Source organism: Cnephaeus nilssonii, assembly GCF_951640355.1.
Source record: "Cnephaeus nilssonii genome assembly, chromosome: 2".
In the NCBI taxonomy this organism is placed as follows: Eukaryota; Metazoa; Chordata; class Mammalia; order Chiroptera; family Vespertilionidae; genus Cnephaeus; species Cnephaeus nilssonii.
In genome coordinates, this window is record NC_137073.1 from 82,972,913 (window position 1) to 82,989,410 (window position 16,498).

The 16,498-nt window shown below is 40.3% G+C and overlaps 1 protein-coding gene across 1 annotated transcript in view; it reads right to left on the reverse strand.

The window, feature by feature from the left end:
- Nucleotides 1-16,498, reverse strand: part of IPO11 (importin 11) — a 131,774-nt gene that overhangs the window by 56,268 nt on the left and 59,008 nt on the right. The window contains exons 19-22 of the mRNA XM_079787904.1: nucleotides 14,152-14,268; nucleotides 12,421-12,534; nucleotides 6,214-6,329; nucleotides 642-718 (exon numbers count right to left, since the gene is read on the reverse strand). Of these exons, the coding sequence (XP_079644030.1) occupies nucleotides 642-718; nucleotides 6,214-6,329; nucleotides 12,421-12,534; nucleotides 14,152-14,268 (424 nt within the window). The remainder of the gene's footprint in view (nucleotides 1-641; nucleotides 719-6,213; nucleotides 6,330-12,420; nucleotides 12,535-14,151; nucleotides 14,269-16,498) is intronic.

Consider the following 16,498-nt stretch of genomic DNA (forward strand, 5'->3'; position numbering starts at 1 on the left):
TCTCCCAGTCAAACTCCAGTGGGGACAATTTGCATATTAGGCTTTTACATAATCATGTGAATACATGTTCAGACTGGAAAAAAAAAAATCTAATTGGATTTCATCCAAGATGGCCTAAAGGAGACAAAAAGCCTACTTCTAGAACCCTGTCCAGTTCTATGGTTTCATGTACCAAAAGCGTTGCTTCAATAACATTAAGCTTCATGATTTCACAGCTCACATATACTTCAACAAACAATAATATTATTTTCCACTATTTAATAATTTTCATTATATGTGGTTTATATTGAAGTTCCTTAGCTAAATCAGAAATATGTACAGAGTTCATTTGTGAAAAACTGATAGCACAAAATCACATTGTAAAAGAAGCTGGATAAAGCCAAGGTATATATAGAAGCAGCCTTACACTATAACCTTTTAAATACCTTATAGAACTGCCATCAAACAAAAACTTTACCAGAGTTCAAACCTAATTTGTAGTTTCCTGAGAACTTTTTATTTTTATTCAGTAATTTAGTAAATTTATTTTTTGAACTTTAACAAGCAGAAATTATCCTTAAAACTTGCACAGAAAAAAATCTAGAAACTACTAATTATGGCTGCATTCAAAACAGTAGTTAAGTTTATGCTTTAATACCTACCAAGAAGTGGTGGCATGTTCTGAAATATACGAAGCAACTCTGGTGTAATGCATGGGCTGTTTTCCAAAGTCACTAACCTAGGGGGGAAAAGATTAAATCACTTTCTGTAACCATTAAAGCTATTAACAACACAACTTAAATATTTTAAAAACTGCCCCATGTAAAAGAAGAAAGAAAAACAGACGATACAAAAAGTCATACAATTATCTCTTTTAAAAAAATAACCAAATTCATCAAAATTAAAAACCTACCTACAAATCATGTAACATTATTCCTATATACATGTAAAGAAAGTGACTACAACTAAAATATGTATAATTATAATGATAAAGCAAAATCATGGTTATTATGAGTGGTCTGAGAAAGATAAAAATTATTTCGTATTTTTATTTTCTTTATATATTCTTGTCATACGTAATTGATGTGCCCCTGCAATTGATGTGACACTGTACTAATTAGTTTAAAAACACTTATTTTAAATGCTTAACCCTTTGCACTCGCTTGCTTTTTTCTCGATTCCTTTATTCTAATGCTAACCGTGCCGAGTCACACTCGACATCCGAGTGCAAAAGGTTAATAAATATGAAATTAGTAAAACTTAATATGAACAAGCCACTCAACTAAAATAATAGCATCTAAAAAAAATCAATGTATAAAAAATAAGTTATATATGGGTTGTAGTTTATCACAGAAGTGTGCAATTAGTTTACCTCCTCAAACAACCCTCTAGAAAAGAAGTTAAAGAAGACAAAACACAATTGTCACAATATCTGCAAGAAAAGGTAGGAGGACCCTATTCAAAATCATCCTATCTAATAGAGGGAATATGCTAATTGACCATCAAGCTCTCACATATATGGCAGCACCCACAGCCAATAAGGAGGGAATATGGTAATTGACAGCCATGCCCTCAAAGATGGCAACGCCCAGTCCCCTCAGCTCCGCTGAGGCAACAGGTGCGCGGCACAGCCGGGCCTGCCCCCAGGCCTGCCTCATGAGTCCCTCAGTCCCCTCAGCCCCCCAGCTGCCCAGGGCTGGCCCGAGGCACAGGCAAGCCTAGGATGTTGGCTGCCCAGCTGCCCAGGGCCAGCCCAAGGGACAACCAAACGACTGAACAAGCAGGCTGCATGGGGCAACCAGGACGGTAGAGGGGGGTAGTTGGGGGCAACCAGGGCGGGAGGGGGGGGGGCAGTTAGAAGCAACCAGGCCAGCAGGGAGGGGGCAGTTGGGGGTGGCCAGGCTGGCAGCAAGGGGCAGTTAGGGGCAACCAGGCAGATGAGCGATTAGAAGCCAGCAGTCCAGGATTGTGAGAGGGATGTCCGACTACCGGTCTAGACCAGTAGTCAGACATCCCCCAAGGGGTCCCGGACTGGAGAGGGTGTAGGCTGGGTTGAGGGGACCCCCCCCCCAGCACGAATTTCGTGCACTGGGCCTCTAGTTCACTATAAAAACTCTCATCCAATTATAAATAGAAAGTAACTTCCTTTACCTCATAAGAGAGTATCTACTAAAACACACCTAGTGATGATATGCTGAATCTATTCTCTGGAAAAGCAGAAACATGCCTCATAGAGCATCCCCTATTAGCTTGTCTAACTTCATTCACATCTATTGAGTATATGTGTGGAGGGCCTCTTGGAGGCACTCTAGTATGATAAACCAAATAAGTTAATAAAAGATACCATTACAGGCTTACATTAGAAAAGAAAACTAAAATTTACTGAGCTAAATCTTAGAATGTGAGTTAAATGACAAATTCCAACCTAAAGAAAGTAGAAAGAGGAGATAAATATAGGAACAGAAGTTAATAAGAAACAAACATGCAACAAAGAAAATCCAAGCCAAAGGTTGGTTCTTTGAGAAGACCAATGACAAATCTCTAGCAAGATGGATCAAGAAGGACAGAGGAAAGCCATTTTTAAAAAAAATCAATAAGTCTGAAGTTTCATTTTATAATATATAACCAAAAACATCAACTGGTACTGGTTATCCCCTAAGTTCAAGTTCCCATTCTCAATATAAAACTTTTATACCTTTGCTTCCCACAAACCTCTCATATCTTTATACACTCCCACTCCAGCCATAACACTCAGCTGGTGATTACACTTCATATTTTGTTGAAAAAATAGCTTACATAGAAGACCCACCTATCCCATTCAATTACAATACAGAAATCCACCTTCATGCCTCCAATTAAAACAGATAAAGCATTCCTGCTGCTATTAAAAAAAAAAATGAACCCCTCTACTTGCTTGGCATCCCATCCCTTCTGCCTTCTTCAATTATATTTTTCTTTCCTTTTTATTGAATTTATTGAAATAACACTGGTTAACAAAATCATATAGGTTTCAGTTCAACAACTGCCTCCTTCAATTATCTTTCTCTGGAGTATCATCTGTCCCTTTAGAACTTGCATCCCCCACACCAGCCAATGGCTGCCAGATTTCCACACATTTCTTCCTAGTAAAAGTTCTTAAACAAGTTATCAGTGATCACAGTCTGTACTTAACTTCAATTCATGCTTTACTCTACTCCAATTCTATCTTTTCTTCTTCCTTCTCCACTGAAACCCCTCTAATATCTCCATATGACCAATTCACCTCTATGTACTCCTCTTACTAGAACAATCAGCACATCTGACATAGCTGACCACTTCCACTTTTAGGAAATAGTCTCTTCTTCACTTGGTATTCCTCCTATATCAGTAGATTGCTCTTCTCTGTCATCTTTGATGACTCCTCATGTGGCCTCTAAATATTATAAATTCTTTAGAATTTTTCCCTGAACTGAATGTTCTCTATCTGCCCTTCTCTTCCTAAGCAATCTCACTAATCTCAGGCTTTAAATATCATATACAAAATACTAACCACTTTACAAACATTATCTCATTCTCACAACAACTGGGTAAAAGATGGATTATTTTTCCTCAATGTACAGATAAGGAAAATGAGGCTCATAGGGGATGATTACAAACCTTATACAATGGTGTAATTGGGGGGTTGGGACCTAGATCTGATTACAAATGAGCTGTAACTAAGAAAAATCGTATATAATAAACGCCTAATATGCTAAATGTCTGGTCAACCAGTTGGCTGTTCAACCAATCAAAGCGTAATATGCTAATGATATGCTAAGGTTGCTCAACCACTTGCTATAACGTGCACTGACCACCAGGGGGAAGACAGTCGACCAGTTGACCAGTCGCTATGATGTGCACTGACCACCACAGGGCAGACACTCCAACCTGTAGGTTAGCTTGCTACTGGGGTCCAGCTGATCAGGACTGAGACAGATGGGCCAGACATGCCCTGGAGCCCTCCTATGCTCCCTCCCTGGCTGGCCAACCTCCTGCGTCCCTCCCCAGCCCTGATTATGCACTGATGGGGTCCCTTGGCCTGGCCTGCACCCTCTCGCAATCTGGGACATCCTCGGGGGATGTCGGAGAGGCGGTTTTGGCCCGATCCCACAGGCCAGACCAAGGGACCCCACTAGTGCAGGAATTCATGCACCAGGCCTCTAGTATATGAAAAAATATGTACCCTGATTCTTTAAAGTATCTTAGCTATTAATAAATTTGGTGCCGAAACCGGTTTGGCTCAGTGGATGGAGCGTCGGCCTGCGGACTCAAGGGTCCCGGGTTCGATTCCGGTCAGGGGCGTGTGCCTTGGTTGCGGGCACATCCCCAGTGGGGGGGTGTGCGGAGGGCAGCTGGTCGATGTTTCTCTCTCATCGATGTTTCTAGCTCTCTATCCCTTCTCCCTTCTTCTCTGTTAAAGGTCAATAAAATGTATTTAAAAAAATAAATAAATAAATAAATTTGGTAAATTTTTTTAAATGTATCATAATGATTTAATTTTGTTTACATATAACTAAAAGCAGGAAAAAAGAAATTGCCATTAATAGAGCAATGCATTTTTATGACTACTTGTTTATGTAATCCTTAAAAAATGTATACACCTTTACTAAGCCACATTAATATACTAAGTCTGCAATACTGATAAGTATCTGAATCTGTCTCTTTACTATAATATTTAAAATTTTTCTACTAGTCATTATCATATAGTATCTACACATTTATAAGAAAGTACTTATATACCATAGATTGTTTTAATTTGCAATCTAGAGTAGGGGTTGGCAAACTACAGCTAAGGGCCAAATTCAACCCATATCCTATTTTTGTAAATGATGTTTTATTGAAGCACAGCCCTTTCCACTTGTTTACATATTCTCTAAAACAGCAGTATTGAATAATTGGAACAGAAAGTGCATAGCCTGGGAAGCCTAAAATATTTACTGTCTGGTCCTTTACAAAATAAAATTGCCAACCTCTGATCTAAAGTAATCCATTCTGGACAAATAAAAATATATGAATATTGCCCTGGCCAGTTTTACTCGGCGGTTAGAGCACTGGTCCACAGACCAAAGGGTTGTGGGTTCAATTTCTGGTTAAGGGGATGCACCTCAGTTGCAGTTTCAATCCCTGGCCCCATTGGATAGTGAGTGAGAAGCAACCAATAGATGTTTCTCACTCTCTCTCTCCCTCTTTTTCCCTCCCTAACTCCCTTCTCCTTCCCTTCCTATATATATATATACACATACACATACACACACACACACACACACACACACACACACACACACATGCCTAAGCGACCAGCCGACTGTCCAACAGCTATGACACGCAATGACGAACAGGGGGCTGACGCTCAACGCAGGAGCCACCAAGCAACAGCAACTTTGCAGAGTGCCCTCTCGCACTCTGGGACCCCTTAGGGAATGTCGCACTGCTGGTTTTGGCCCAATCCCCGCCAGGGCAAGGGACCCCACCTGCTAGAGCAGTGGTTCTCAACCTTCCTAATGCCACGACCCTTTAATACAGTTCCTCATGTTGTGGTGACCCCCAACCATAAAATTATTTTCATTGCTACTTCAGAACTGTAATTTTGCTACTGTTAATGAATCCTGTGGGTAAGCAGGCACTGGCGAACTCACCTCCATGCACATACACCGGGCCAGCCGCTGATGGACTGCGCTGCCCGCTCCGGGTCGCTCACGCCGCCACCACTGCCGCTGCCGCTGGGACTTGAGACGCTGACGGAAGCTGCAAGGTGCACCCGTGACCTACCCGCCCCGGCGTGAGCGGCCCCAAGCAGGCAGCATGCTCCATCAGCAACCGGACCAGCGCACACGCATGGAGGTGAAATCGCCAGCGCCTGCTTTCCCGCAGGCCTGAGCCCCCGAGCAGCTGGTGATCCCAACGGCCTGACAGCCAGCCCCGTCCTCCCGCCACCTACTCCGATTCCCCCGTTCACCATGACTGATCCATTGGAGCCTGTGGGCCAGGGGCAGGGACCAAGAGGTCAGCCCTTCAGCCCTCTCGACAGTCCCGTCCCGCCCCACCCCGCTCCACCCCGCTCGTGGGCCAGTGGTGGTGGGGGAACGGGAGGTGCTCACGGACACTGGCTTTTTGTTGAGTTTTTAAGCCCTGTTATGTGGCCTTTGCTTTATTGAAATGAGAGTAAGGAAGGTCAAGAAAAAAAAAAAGGTCCAAGGTATTAGTTTTTCCTCTTACCATAATTCTAAACCATCTTCCAGAAGATAAACATGTGGAGGCTGGGAAACATCTGTACTCAGTTGAATAACTGGGAGCAGGAAAGGGTACAAGTTCTTGCTGTCCGCTCCTAATCCCTATGGGAAGTATAAATAAAACTTAATATAAGACATTCTAAGGTCCCACCACCACCCCCCCTCAAAAAAAAATCATCTATCATATATAAAAACTCTAAAAACAACTTATAAAATAAATTTATCAGATTTTAAAGGGTAGCCCTAAATATAAGCATTACTAAAACAAAGTTAGTTCTGTTTACAATTAGAAAGCAAGTAGCAAAAAAATACCATTCAGTTACCTAATGGTAGTAAAATAATATATACCAAGGCTATACACATCTGTTCATTTAAAGAGTTTCCAAACATAAATATTTATTTCCCCATCTCTGAACACTAAAGAGGTGTTAAAACTGAAATATTAAATTCTATAAATTATCTAACCTAGATAATAAACACTGAACTCAACCTAAATGTTCATCAGTAAGATAATTACCTTAAGGTACATTAATATTCTAGAATACTGAGTAGCCGTGAGAAAGGATTAGACATGGAATGTAAACAATTTCAAAATAATTATAAACTGTATTTAAAAAGTACAGAAGTGTGTATAATAATTCTACATGCAAAAATATTTTTTAAATAGCTATAATTCTGAATGTGATATATGCATAAAAATGTTTCTTTGGAGAAAATAGAAAAAAATTCTTAACACTAGGTAAATATGGAAAGGGAAAAGAATACTGGAAGAGTATAAAGGAGTTTTTTTTGTGTGTGTGCTTTTCTGTAAGCTTTTTAAAATATATACATAAAAAATATGTACATATTAGTTTAATGAAGATATTTTGCTAATATTTTTAAAGAGCCAAAAACAGAAAGAGAGAAGAAGAGAGGGCATTGTATCTAAAAATCTATTTTGCCTAATTACTATATTATGAAGGTTGACTCAGTGTACCACACAAATCTCTAAAAGAAAACAAAAAGGATGGAAAGTTTATTTCTAACCCATTAATAATCTCTATAATCTGATAAACATAGAAAGGAAATAAAATAACCAAACATCACCTCACTTAGAAAATAATTCAAATGTCAATATAATTTATAGCAAATTACAATGCAACAAAACATTTATGTATTTCCCTTTTTTGAATTAGACATGTTTATTTTTAAAAATATATATTCCCTTTTTAATGAAATATTTATAATAAATTCAATCTGTATCAGAACATAAGACACTTCAATGGAAATATATAAAGTTTATCCTTAAATACATTAAGTACAAGTTTGGCCCTTTCTATAACTAAAAATAAGGTGAAAGACCTTATTGAAGATTTTTCCAAAGAGAACTATAAAAATATCACATTTAATAAAGTAAAAATAATAGTATATTGGGCTTTAATATTCAGTTAAAATACTCTCCATAACTCAATCTTTAACAGAACAAAAAAGAAAGAACATTAAGAAAAACTAGTCGAGTTCATATTATCAAGTAGGCTTAAAATTTCTTAAGAAAATTAGAATCTATCAACTTCGTGCACATCCCAATGAGCACAATATACTAGCATTAGCAAAACTAAAGGAAGCAACTGTGAAATATTTCAGACTCTCTCTGTAAAATCATGAAGAGATTAATCTTTATAATCTAGAGGCCTCAAATACATGTACAATCCCAGATATACAGCTTTAAATCTGAACATTCTTTTGGCCCATGGTTATAACTACAAGACATTGTCTACAATACTGTAAAAGCTCAAAAATAAATTAATCAGTTATTAATAAAATTATCAGAAATGCTTAAATAGGGAAAATCATGTTGTACCATCATTACCTAAGACATAAGGAGAAATAAGGTGAAGGGTATAAGGGAGTCTCTCTATACTATTTTTGCCATTGCATGTGAATCTATAATTTTTTTTAAGTTAAGGGAGAAAACAGAATAACACCTTCTAAAAACTGAACCAACATATTATTGTCTTCCAAAAAGAGTTCCTCTTCTTGCATTTCCCAACTCGCCTGACATAAACTACTATTTTTCTAGTAATAAATTATATTACAACCATCTCCTGCTTCCTCTTTCTCCTCATCTCACATCTAAATACTCCTTAATTATCTCTTTTCTCTCTCTCTCTCTCTCTCTCTGTCTCTCTCTCTGTCTCTCTCTCTCTCTCACTCTAGTATTTTTTCAAATCTTGCCCCTTTTCCTCATGGATTTAATTCAGGTCATCATTTCCTTCAGGGGTAACAACTGAGGTTCCCAACTACTTTCCTTGACCTTATCTTTACCTCAATCCAAACTAGTGTCCACAAGGTACTCTGATTACCTTTCTAAAATAAAAATAACACTCTTTCCTCTGAGCTTCAAGATAGGTTCTTTACATTTACCTGACAAGGCCCCTACACCCAAGCTCTATACCAGTGATGGGCAACCTTTTGAGCTTGGTGTGTCAAACTTCGCCAAAAAACTGAGCATAACTCGGGTAGTGTGTCACTTTGAGGAAAAAACATTATTTCGCAAATGTTTCATCCTCAGGAGCAGCCAATGTTTCATCCTCGGCATGCGGCCACCTTAGCGGCCGCGTGTCATCAGAAATGGCTACGCGTGTCAGTGCTGACACGCGTGTCATAGGTTCGCCATCACTGCTCTATACTCTACATTCCAGCTACACCAAACTACTTAGTATTAGAAATAACTATGTTAATATCTAGAGAAAGCTGGCAGATTTAACCCTTATATTTATTACTGTTCTCTGCCAACATCCCTAAAAGAATACTGTAGGATGTGTTTTTAAAGACCTATAATCGTAAATATAAAGACAGCATAAGAAAAGATAAAAGCATCTCATTTTTGAAAACTGAAAAGACAAGTAGCTACTGACTTAGCAGCCTCAGAAAGCCGAATCTCAAAGCCAGGAGCAAAAACAAGGGTTAAGCAGCAGCCTATTTACATTACAGAAACTCCAAAAGGTTTGAGGAACTGAAAGCACCAAATATTTTGGCAAGAGGGAGGTTGAAAGGGAGGTGTTAAAAATAAAGAGGTCCTCTAGAAGGTGTTTGAAGAACAGTCTGATGCCAAATCTCATCCATGTGCACAAGCAACTGGCTCTCCCTGGTCCAGAATAAAGCTGGCAGTTTGTTCTCTTGTAAGGTAAAAGAAGTGGTCTCAAGACAGGGAGACATCAGGCAATCAAGAGCAGGGATACTACATTAAACAGGCAGATGTAATATGTAAACAGGCATGAGACTGAAGGATCTTTCACTGAAAAAGTATCTCAAAAACATGGACCATTCCCCGACAAAACAACTCAGCTAGATCATCCTAAAAGAAAAACTCACAATCAGCAAGTTTCTCATACGCACACAACCCTTCCAATCAACTTTTAGTTCCCACTCCTAAATTTATACAGACAAAATGTTGACATAGTTCTTGAAATTGGGTGAGGGTAAGTTACCTAAGGATTCATTAGACTGTTCTTCCTTCTTTTATATATGCTTCAAATTTTTTAAATGCCAACAACCAAGGATCAATAGATATGATTATAATATCTAACATGAGAAGTAGAGAACAAAACAAATACAAAACAGCACCTTGAAGGAAACAGAAACCAAGCATAGAAATGAAAACATAGAAACATAACATTACTATCCCTACATTCAGAAAACAAAAAATGAAATCCTATAAAATGATTATTCAACAAAACAAAAAAGAAGTCAGAGACATTAAAAACATTAAAGAAAATCTTAAAAGAAAGGTTGAAAGATAAAGTTCAGAAAATTCTCCAGAAAGTAGAGCAAAAGAGTATAAAAAAAAAAAAGGCAGGACAGAACAGTAAGAAAAATAGCGGACTGGGTTACTGATCTATCATCTAAGTAATAAAAAGTTCAGAAGGGGACAAAAGATAAAAACAAGAAGGGGAGGAAAAAATCCTATATAATAAAGAGCTAATATGCAAACGGTCATCACACCCTCACACCCTCAAGCTGAACTGCTCAGCACTCAACACTGGGGAGAGAGGATTGGGACCAGCCAGGCACAAATGAGCATGCGAGAGAGGAAAGGGAACCAGCCAGGCACAAATGAGCTCGCGAGAAAGAAATGGGACCAGCCAGGCTTCAGCCCGGGAGAGGGACAAGCCGCCCGCCCCGTGGTCCTGGGTGCCAGTAGCTGCTCCTGGGCCTGTGGCCCGGGAGAGGGACAAGCCGCCCGGCCCACAGCCCTGGGCACCTGCAGCTGCGGCCCAGGCGAAGCCAACCCGCCCACCATCCCCTGCAGCTGCGGCCTGCCTAGGCAAAGCCGGCCCGGGTCCTGGGTGCCTGCGGCTGGCCAGAGGGGGGGAAGCCCAGGTCCCAGGTGCCTGCGACTAGCTGGAGGAGGGAATTCTGGGTCCCGTGTGCAAGGCGAGGCAGAGACGGTTAGGGGCGATCACGCCAGCAGAGGAGCAGTTAGGGGCAATCAGGCAGGCAGGCAGAGGTGGTTAGGGGCAATCAGGCAAGCAGGCAGAGGGGCTAGGGGCAATTAATCAGGCAGGCAGGCGAGCGGTTAGGAGCCAGCGGTCCCAGATTGCGAGAGGCAGTCGGACATCAACCAAGGGGTCCCGGATTGGAGAGGTTGAAGGCCGGGCTGAGGGACCTCCCCACACACACACATTGCTCCCGTGCACAAATTTCGTGCACCAGGCCTCTAGTAAAATATAATTATCATAACCTAGAACCCAAGAACATGAGTTTCCAATTTGAAATATTCAAGTGTCCAGAACAATGGGATAAAAATATACCCACATCATCAGGAAATTTAAAAAAAAATTTTTTTATCCTCACTCAAGGATATTTTTTCCCATTGATTTCTTAGAGAGAGTGGAAAGGGGGAGGAGGAGGAGAAAGAGACAGAGAGAGAAAGAAACATCAATGTGAGAGAGATATCAATTGGTTGCCTCCCACTCATGCCCCAACCAGGGCCGGGATAGAACCTGGGACTGAGGTACATATTCTCATCCATCAATAAAAGAGATAATCTTTCAGGATAATTACAAGAATTACAGGGTAGACAGAAAGAGATGCTAGGCCAGACACTTATTAAAGAGAAACTGCATTTTAAAAAATTTGTATCGCCCAGCAGGCATAGCTCAGTGGTTGAGCATTAACTTTTGAAACAGAAGGTCACAGTTTGATTTCTGGTCAGGACACATGCCGGGTTGCAGGTTTGATCCTCAGTAAGGGGCAAGCAGGAGACAGCCAATCAATGATCCTTTCTCATCATTGATGTTTCTATCTCTCTCTCCCTCTCCCTCCCTCTCAGAAATCAATAAAAGTATTTTTTTCAATTTGTATCACCATTCATCTATATAAAACTGCCTTAGACAAAAATTTGTAACTGTAAAACCCATCCACAAATATTTACTGAACAAATAAGTTTATGTTTCAAAAAGTATCAAGGTGCCTGAGAAAGGTTTTTCTAAACTAATAGTAGAAAGGATATTTTTAAAACTTATTAGAACATTTAGAGTAGAAATTCTTAATTTAGAGAGAGATCTCTCATTGGAAAAATCTATCAAACTTTGAAGCAAAGGCAGTAAAAATCACTTCAGCATCCATACACTCAGAGATAGTCTAGGGTTAAGATCTTCTCTCAAAATACTCTCACCATCAGACTCTAAGTCATTTCAGTTCAAATGAGAATTAGAGTCTGATTCTTTTTCCCTGAAGTTTGGGTTCCTCTCTACTTACTGCACATCCCAACACTTCAAGGTTAAGATGTCTATAATCAAATTCACTCCTTCTCTCAAAAGCAACTCCTGTTCTTCTGCCTTTCCAATTTATGAAAGGTAAAATTTTTATTTTAAATTAAGGAAAAGGAGTAAAAATGAAGTTTATGCAGAAAATCCCCAAATAACAAGAAAGCAGCCTGCAAGGTACCATGGACTACATAGATTGTGGGTTTACCATCATTGAGGACCACTACATCTAATGAAAGAAATCATCTTTAAAAAGCAGAGGAAAATTTTCATATGTCAAAAATGTCCAAAGTAAATATACAGTGTTTTAAAAACTGTTTAGATCACACGGGACATAAAATGTGAGGCTTTACACTAACGTTAACATAAAACACATGCAAACAATGAAAAATTTTAAAGAAGAAAAAAATACTAAACTAAGAAACTGTGGAGAAGTATCTTACCTGAACAAGGTGAATAAGCGTTGTCAGAATAGCACATCTCAACATATTGTGTTCTTCACTCTGCTTCCAAAGAAGAGGCAAATACTGCACCAAACATCCTACATACGGCCGTATCTATCACAACAGAAGTAGGGGAAGTAAAAGAATTCTATTAGTAAAAAAGGCACCTTACTTCAAGAAACACTGAAAGACCTATTTAAGTCCCAGAGAGCAAATATTTAATATATACTACATGTAATATAGTAAGCATATGTCCTTTTAAAGATACATCAGACATTACATAGAGACACAGCTCTAAACTACTTGACCTTATATATCTAACTAATATATATATATTAATCTTCACCCGAGGACATGCTTTTATTGATTTCAGAGAGAGAGGAAGGGAGAGAGCAGAGAGAAACATCGATGTGAGAGAAAAACATCAACTGGCTGCCTCCCACACACACCCCAACCAGGGATCAAACCCACAACCTGGGTATGTGCCCTGACTGGGAATCAAACCTGCAATCTTTCAGTGTACAGGACGACACTCCAATCAACTGAGCCACATTTGCCAGGGCTATAGTAAATATTTTAAAACAATTACCAAATGTATTACATGAAATAAAATTTAGTAATATGAAATAATATATAAAGGCCAGTTATTTCTTTAGGGTTTAATAGAAAGATGCTGTTATAATCTACTTCTTTCTTAATAAAACAGCTTACTTAACTGGAAATACATTGTTTTAAAAACAGCATTTATTCATTCATTCAACTATTATCTGATAGCATCTTCCAAGGATCAGGCCCCAAGCACAAGGCACCAGATAGAAAAGGATATAAAGCTACACATACAAACCCTTACAATGAGAAAGGGTAAGTGCAATGGTGAAGGTGTACAGGAGGTACAGTGGAAACACAGGAGAAGAAAAAATACAATTGTCAAGTCCACTATGCATTACGTTAACCAGTTTTAAAAATATACCCTGAAGCACACAGCACAGCTTGACATGAGCCTCATGGAAAATAAAATGGATCTACGCTGAAGCTGGACAGTGCTCCAGCTCTAGGTTTACAGTCACAGTATTTGGAATTGTTCTAATGAGTGTCCTTGATGATAAAACAAATAGTAGACCTTCAACTTCAGTGCTACCTATTTCAATCCCATGGATTAAAATTAAAAACTGCTACCAGAAAAAAAATGAGTGTTTCTTTATTCTGCTTATGAAATAGCATACAGTAAAAGGGTAGCAAAAAAAATTGTAGAATCTGTGTCCCTCACACCCCACCCCAGAAGGTAATGTACAGAAAAATAAGTTAAATATTTGTTCAGCCCTGGTCAGTATGACTCAGTCAGTTAAGCATTGTCCCATGAACCGAAAAGTCGCCAGTTCAATTTCTAGTAAGGGCACATACCCAGGTTGCAGGTTCAATCCCCAGTCCAGGTGAGTATGGGAGGCAACCGGGCCTCTAGTTAACTATAAACTAGATCTGACAAGATATATAAAATTCTACTTTCTAAACACCTGTATCTTGCTAACCCAATTTTTTTAATTTTAAATTTTTAAGTCATTTTTTAAAAACTTGAGTATAAACATGTTAAATTTTGAATAACACACAACTATAAGATAGAAGCATTTTAATGTATGGCCTAACTTTTAAACAATGTATGAAAAGCAATTTAAAAACTTGACATATACTCTACTACCCGCTAACATTTATTTTCATGATTTAAAACAAAATTACCTGCATGTTGACTCTTTCAATCACACAAGAAAGGACATGTAAAACATGCATCTTTGTGTCACATTCTGTGACTTGCTGCAGTAACTGGAAAAGTAGCGTGAACATGGTTTCCAAATACTGCAGGTCAAAAGAAAAAAAAGGTGTGAAACAGAAATGTAAGACCTTTAAATACAGACAGACAGAAAAGAAATAATGTCAAAGCAATAAATAAAAGACAAAGACAAAATCTTAGCACTACCTAAACAACTTCAAACTGTTCAAGTTGTCAATTTTAGGAAATTTTTTCTTTATATCTGCTAAACGTTGTGTCTGTTTTAGAATTTCATTCATCCACAATGTTTTCAGAAGAAAACTGTGTCTAAAGATTTTGTATTTAAATTTTATACTGTTAACAGTGTCTTGCATTGCTCTTCCACACATGCCTGCTGTTGTGCAACGTCTATTCATTACAGTAAAAGGAATACCAATTATGGCACTTACATATCATATGATATGGACCTTAACGTATGCTGCATGGAGATGAAAATTTTTGTATACATTCTTATAACTCTAAGAATGACAGAATATCTCTTATTCAAAAATAGAAAACTATCCTATGTCTGGCTATTAAAGCCGATATTATAAAAAATTATAGCAAGAATTAACAAATCACAGAACATAAAACAAATACTCGTTCTTTCAGATATTTGATTCATTTTTATACAAATTTCTTAAACATATGTCTTTCATCAAAAAATATCTAATGATTCTTTGAACAAATGAAAAAATCTGCTGTACAAGTTCCCCCATGAAATATAGAGATTTTACCATATAACTAGTGGCCCGGTTCATGGATACATGCACATTGAAAGGAAATTAATTAGAAGGTGGCCAGTAGGGCAGGACTGGGTGAGGCGGGCCAGACATGCCCTGGAGCCAACCTCCCGCCTCAGCTCAAAGGGCGCCACAGCTCGAAGGGCATCTGTGGAGTGAGTGGAGTCCCTCTGGCAGGTGGGGTCCCTCGGCCTGGCCTGCGGGGATTGGGCCAAAATTGGCTCTCCGACATCCCCTGAAAGGTCCCGGAGTGCAAGAGGGCACTCTGCAAAGTTGCTGTCATACAGGGTGTGGAACGCAAACGCAAATGTGCAGTAAACCAGATTCAGGGCCAACAGTGCCCTAGCAACAACATAACCCACGGCCAAAGGTGGTGGAATCGCACGGTCCTGCAAAGAATCAAGCTCCCTCCTCTCTGGTTCTGGGGTGTGTCACCCGAGAACCACCACTGAGCGTCTGCCCCTTGGTGGTCAGTGCGCGACATACCTACCGGCCGGTCAGACAGTCACTTAGTCTTTTCCTATCTAATAAAAGAGTAATATGCAAATTGACCATCACTCCAACACACAAGATGGCTGCCCCATGTGGACACAAGATGGCCGCCACAAGATGGCCAGCAGGAGGGCAGTTGGGAGGGACCAGGCCTGCAAGAGAGGACAGTTGTTGGCAATCAGGCCAGCAGGGGATGGCAGTTGGGAGGGACCAGTCCTGCAAGGGAGGGCAGTTGTGGGCGATCAGGCCAGGAGGGGAGAGCAGTTGGGGAGGACCAGGCCTGCAAGGGAGGGTAGTTGGGGGTGATCAAGCCTGTAGGGGAGGCCAGCAGAGGAGGGAAATTGGGGGCGACCGGGCCTGCAATGGAGGGCAGTTGGGGGGGAGGGGACCAGGCCTGCAGGGGAGGGCAGTTAGGGATGACCAGGCTGGCAGGGGAGGGCAGTTTGGCATCAATCAGGCTGGCAGGGGAGTGGTTAGGGGGTGATCAGGCTGGCAGGCAGAAGCAGTTAGGAGCAATCAGGCAGGCAGGCAGGCGAGCAGTTGGGAGCCAGCAGTCCTGGATTGGAGAGGGTGCAGGCTAGACTGAGGGACGCCCCCCCCCATGCACGAATTTTATGCACCAGGCTTCTAGTATATATATAATTTTCTTTCTTTTTTGGCATAGCCAATATTCATATGAGCTATTTATTGATTTTATTAAATGTATGGGGGTGATATCCTAATTTAAGGCTAATATGCAAATCAACTGAACAGCAGAACAACCGGTCACTATGGCACACACTGACCACCAGGGGGCACATGCTCAATGCAGGAGACGCTCCCACAGGGGAAGCACCACTCATCCAGAAGTTGGGCTCACGGCTGGGGAGCACAACAGCGGTGGCGGGAGCCTCTCAACTGCTGGCTTAGGTCCACTCCCCGTAGAAGTGGGCCTAAGCCATCAGTCAGACATCCCCAAGGGCTCCAGGACTGTGAGAGGGCACAGGCCAGGCTGAGGGATTCCCGCCCCCCCCAAGTACACAAATTTTATGCACCAGGCCTC